The following is a 6,036-nucleotide window of genomic DNA, read 5'->3' as shown; positions in this document are numbered from 1 at the left end:
ACAGATACCTCTAAAATAGTATCAAGATACATATACCACATTTTTGATTTAGATACTTTAACAACGCTGGTATTATAAATTTAAACATCGATTTTCAAATTATTAACGATTTTTTTAAAAAAAAAGAAATATAATAATTCGGACTTATATATTTTTTTATTCAGAAAAATCGCATTTTTTTATTAAAAAAAACAAATAAATTTCTAACCTTGAAACATTATTGAAACGATAAATCTATATAATATATTTATCGCTTAAATTGAATAAAGGATAAAATATATACTTTTTTAATATGTTAAATAGATAACATTGACTATTAACTTTTAAATTTCATCAGAGACCTGCAGAGGTTTTGAACGGCCCGACCCGGATTTTTTTCAAAATTTTTTACGGCCCGGCCCGGCCCGGCCCGGGTTTTATATTTTAAGGCCCGGCCCGGGTTTAAAAAAAAAATTTTCAGGCCCGGCCCAGATTTAAAGTATATTATATTTATTTTTGATTTTATAGCTAATAATGACGATTTCAAATATCTGGTTTTAAAATATACGGCCTGGCCCGAATTTTTTTTTAAAAAAAATTTTCAGGCCCGGCTCGGCCCGGTTATTTTTTAATAAAATTTTCAGGCCCGGCCCGGCCCGGATATTTTTTAAATAACAATTTCCGGCCCGGCCCTAGGCCTGCAGGTCTCTGATTTTCATTAAATCGACTAACCCATTTTCGGATGAAATTATTCGTAGAATTGGAACATTACTCGAAAATATAGGGGGGGGGAGTTAAGACAAGATTTTCGAGTAATAATAATAAGAAGGATCGAGGAAAGAATCCCAGAATGGGTATTATGAAAATACGAGAACAATTAAAAGAAGATTTTTCGAAATTAAGGGGGGGGGGGTGGGCTCTTTTTTAAATCATAAGATAGTATATTAAAACTACATTTAAAATGAAATATTAAATTGATCGACTCGCTTGACCCCCGAGGATCGAATTTTTTAGGCTCGGATTTAAGATCCATTTTCAAGCTCGATCCCCTGGTTTAAATTTATCTTTTTAAGTTAAATTTGAAAAGATTGAGAAACAAATGATGCTAAAATGAAAAATGATTTCATCAAATTTTCCAAATTGGATGGTACAATTTCAAATTTTATTTGTAAAGTTTTTTTTACCCTGCCTTAGAATCCCATGCAATTTCAATTTTTCATTTTTAAGCTTTTTAATATTTATCATTTATTTTTCCCCACCCAATATATACTTTAAAAATGTATGTTAAATAGAATTAACCCAATCCCTGAAAAAACGAATTATCGTTTTGATGAAAAGGAAGTGACACTTATTATCCACATTTAAGATTTGTGGGTCGGGCCTTTAAGCCCCGATTTCCTAATTTTTTTAAGCTGGCCGTGCCCGGTATAAAATTTTTTTTGATCCTCTTATCCGGATTCTTAAAATCATACCTCGCTCCGGATTCGAATGACGCTTTTTTTAACTATATAAACATTTTTTTATTAAAGATTTTCAAAAAATATTTCTGGGGAATTATAACACAACCCTATATACTCATGCATTTGTTTCATTGTTTATTTGATTTGGTTACGGTAGTGTTGTTAAACGGCTCACTTTTATAAATTGAGCCAAATTAAAATTACACTAGCCTCGAGATTTCATTAATAGATGTCCAAACCTTACTGCCAGCCATGAACAAAATCTCTAGACTTGCATAATATTTTTTTTAGTCTAAAAAATTTGGTTAGCCGATTTTTTAAATCGAACCGTTTAACAACACTCCGATTAGGTCTTAATACCTAAAAATCCTGTTGAATTTTTTTTTCTCCCAAAATTTGCAAAATCTGATTTGACCGACCTGAAATGTATTCTGGCAATTAACCCCGCATTCACAGTTAGCGCGAATTTGCGGCTAAGTATACAAGAAAAATACACAAAAATAGGTCGTATTTTACTATACCTCGCCGCCAATTCGTGCTGCCGCCAATTCATGCTAACTGCGAATGCAGGGTAATATGAAGAGTAAAATACCTTATAGATTTCAGACAATATTTATTCTATCCGGCAGAATTGTTCCGAAATTCGCAGTGTGGGAACTTTCATATCGTGCTGGAATACATTTCCGGTCAAATCAACCAAATTTATAAATGGCCTTCAGTGATTATTTTAAAAATCGAGAGATTCCGAATCATGCATTCATAGTTAGTGCGAATTCACGGGCGGTATACAAAATATGATAAAAATATAATATTTTAACATTTATTTTTGTATACTTTGCCGCGAATTTGCGTTAAATATGAATGCAAGGGGTCACGATTCTTTGTCCCAAATACGACATCATATTATAAAAGAATTTAAAATGTCCCAAAACCGTTTAATGGCCGAAATGACATTAAATTTTGTTTTCGTAATAATTTTTTACTAAGTCTGAAATAATCTTGAATTTTTTTTATGAATTCCCAAGAGTGGTTTTTAAAAAAGCCAAAAAATTATAATTTATAATAATCCGTGTTTCTCTAATTCCTTTTGCCAATAATTCATATTGGGAGATAATTTTTTTTATCGATTAAAGATTTGAGAATGAAGATATTCAATAAATTATTCACAATTATTTCTAATTAAAGGCTAAGCCCAAAATATCCAAAAATACGATTCGCAAAATTTTTTGAAACTTTACGGGAAAAAAAACATGTCCAAAAAGATATTCTAAAAGATAAAAATTTAACATACGATTTCATTAAAAAGTTTTAAAATTTCTGAAAGTTTCAAAAGAATTCGAATTTTTTTGAAAAAAAAAATTTTGGACTTAGCCTAATAAAATAAAAAAATATTCAAAATAAAATATATTATAAATTTTTTGTTATAGATATCGCCCACTCACTTGACCAGCGTAGGAAATTACGATTACAAACAATTTCATGAAGATACATATTCAAAAACAGAAGAAAAAAATCTAGAAATTAATTCAAAAAATTATTCGTTATATTTTTCCTATATTTTTATTTGTTATAAAATAAAATGATCAACTTTCAATCCTATAAAAAAAAAGAAAACCTTGCAAAAATCAAAAAAAAAATTACATAAATTTTGGATTGACCGACATCTTTTTTTTCGGTGGAAGAGGAGGAACATGTGAAAACATAATTTCTAGAAAGATTATTCTTTTTTCTTTTTTTTTTAAAAAAAAAATATAAATTAAATATTTTAATATATATATACGTATTATTTTTTTTATAATAGATTAATTAGTTAAAAAAAAATTATTTAAAAAAAAAAGTGAATGTAATTAAAATTATTTATTGATATTTGGATACAGTGACAAAAAAAAGATGATCTAAATTCGCCGCTAAAAATCGATGAAAAAATAATATTTATTTTAAACAAAAATTACTTTAGTGGACTAAAAAAAATTTTTTTTCTATAATTATTCTTTTCGTGATACCTGTGATAAAACAAATCCCCTAGGCCCCTCCATTTATTACATTATTATTGTTCCCTCTTTTCTTTTCTTTTCTTTCGATATTCGAGAGCGCACTTTATTGCGAAAAATTTCGACATACAAAAAAAAATGAATCAGACAAAATTTGTTCAAACTCGAAAACTAAATAAATTTATAAATAAAAATGATTAATAAAAAAATCTGAAATATATCGCTTATTTGTCGCTATTCGCGGATTAGCCAATATCGTAAAAGAATAGTTGCATGCGCCCATATCTAAGCTACATTATAACTATATGTAAAAGTTATTGAAAAAAAAATTCGCGCGATCTTTTATGGCCAAGCCATACGAATTTAATTGGCACATTCCAGTACCCGAAAGTTTGCAAAAAGGAACATTGTTCGATCGATGGGAAGAGGTTAGAATCATAATATATTTGTTACTTTTTTTTGATTTGACCTTGATTGACGGGTTATCAATTGACCAATAGATTATCCACCATAAATAATAAATAAAGAGCTGTAAAGGGGTTAGTATTGGGCCATTGTGTCTATATTTAATATAACTAACATTGGAGTAGCTATTTATTACCATATAAATTATATATTTCGAAAATTTATGGAAAATACACGTTATTTCCCATTTTTCCAGGGCCTGGCTTGCCCCTACATACCCAACTGCACATAAGATAAAATTAGAAGATATAAGGAACTACAGCCTTGTTAAAATATTTAATATATCTTGTGAGATTACTGTGGAACCTCATTTTGAGTTGCAAAATGTGGATGTGTGCATGCAAAAACTCAATTAAGAGTCCCCAAACGGTTCCCGAACCCGGTGATGGAATTGATATCGGCCTCATAACCATACCCGACTTTATTAATTTAAATTAGAATTAGGAAATAATGGTTATAGCAAAAAAAGAATAATTTATTTTATATATAATTTTTTGGCTAAAGTTTTTTTTCGTAAAATTTGTTTTCATGATTATTTTCTACCTGTCATGTGTTCAATGATATTATTACTAACCTAGATTAACGATTCATTTATTAAAGGTCTGCATACATTGAAGTCAGCTGTAAACAATCTTAATGTCATTGGCTATAATTGACGTCATTGAAAGACATTTGGCTTTAAATGACCGATTTTATATGTTTACGTCTACATTGTTTTTCAATGACCGACTCGTCAATGTATACTGCTATCAATGTGTTTGGTCTCGTATTATTCCCTTCACCGAATGATTCACTTGACGAATTCAATATTTTAGGGAAATATAATTACTTTTGATGTCAATGTTCTCTAGAATATGTCACGGTTATGACCCATAGGATTGTGCATTGGCTTTGATCCAGCGGAACTCTAAATCCGACAATCCAAAAAAAATGAGATGATAAAATATTCATAAAATTGACAAATTTTTTGTTTGAATACAGTATTTTAATAAATTTGTTACGTTATTATTTTAAAAAAAATAACTTAACATTAGATGTTGATATGATACAATATCTTCGATAAATTTTTTATCTTATAATAAGTAACTCTAGTAATAGTTATTATATTAGTAACATTAACATCTGCAACTATTTTATCTAATATTATATAATGTGACATTATCTTTTTTTTAATCAATTTTTATAATAAAATTAAAAAAATTAATATAAGTCAGAAGAAAGTTTTAAAAAATAATAGCTAAATGAAATAAGTTTTTTAAAAATATTTATTTTCATAATGGGGTTAAAGATTTAAAATAATATTATTAAATTTTTTTTAAAAAATCATCAACCTTCGATCTGTTAAAAATGAAAAGAGAGAAGAAAAAAAAAGAATAAGCCACGTTTAAAATCAATCAAAATTTTTTTTATCCGATAATCATTTAAAGATTTGATTTCTATAATTTGATCAATTTTGGCCTTATAAAAATTAGAGGTCATGTCCGAAGGCTCGGCCCTTGAGCTGGGTATAAACTTTTTCGAAATTCTTTAAAGTTTAAATATTGGTTGTAGGGGCTCAAACTACCATTCTTTCCTAAGTTACCTACCTCCTCAAGGAAACTTGATTTCAGTGGAAATAAATTCCAAATACTGACACCAAGGCTTATAACTTAACTTTTTTTTAACCCAGACTATTTGGTTGATTACCTATTGAGAGATCAACATCTATAATATTTAATTGTTACTTATTAAATTGATTTCTTACGATTATACTTTTGATTTAATTTTACGTTTATACTGTTAATTAGGTGATAATTTTATATAATTATTATAGTTTTGATTTCTTTTTTTATAACTTTTATATAACTAATATATAATATGACGATTTTTAAATTTTTTGATTGATTTAAATATAAATTGATTTTGAAAATGATATATCGTCGACTGAGCGTTAGTGTTCTATCTAAAATACATTTTTTGAGATAGAAAAACTATCCTGAAAATATATGCGGGAAATCGATATAGAACACTTTAATACTCACCCCACGATATGTCGTATCGGGATTTGGAATCCTTCAATGTTAAATTCATGATATTTAAATCATCTGATTTGGCCAGAAATGTATTTCAATGTATAAAGTACCCATACAATTTCGCCTTGA

At 28.1% G+C, this 6,036-nt stretch overlaps 1 protein-coding gene across 1 annotated transcript in view; it reads left to right on the top strand.

Moving 5' to 3' along the window:
* Nucleotides 1–3,536: 3,536 nt before the first annotated feature.
* Nucleotides 3,537–6,036, top strand: part of LOC135928919 (1-phosphatidylinositol 4,5-bisphosphate phosphodiesterase beta-4-like) — a 53,890-nt gene continuing 51,390 nt past the window's right edge. Inside the window, exon 1 of the mRNA XM_065465371.1 lies at nt 3,537–3,858. Within this exon, the coding sequence (XP_065321443.1) occupies nt 3,775–3,858 (84 nt within the window). The 5' untranslated portion in view covers nt 3,537–3,774. The remainder of the gene's footprint in view (nt 3,859–6,036) is intronic.

The sequence above is a fragment of the Gordionus sp. m RMFG-2023 genome, chromosome 4 (genome assembly GCF_954871325.1).
Source record: "Gordionus sp. m RMFG-2023 chromosome 4, tfGorSpeb1-WG-v2, whole genome shotgun sequence".
NCBI lineage: Eukaryota > Metazoa > Nematomorpha > Gordioida > Chordodea > Parachordodidae > Gordionus > Gordionus sp. m RMFG-2023.
This window is presented reverse-complemented; position numbering and strand designations above follow the sequence as displayed.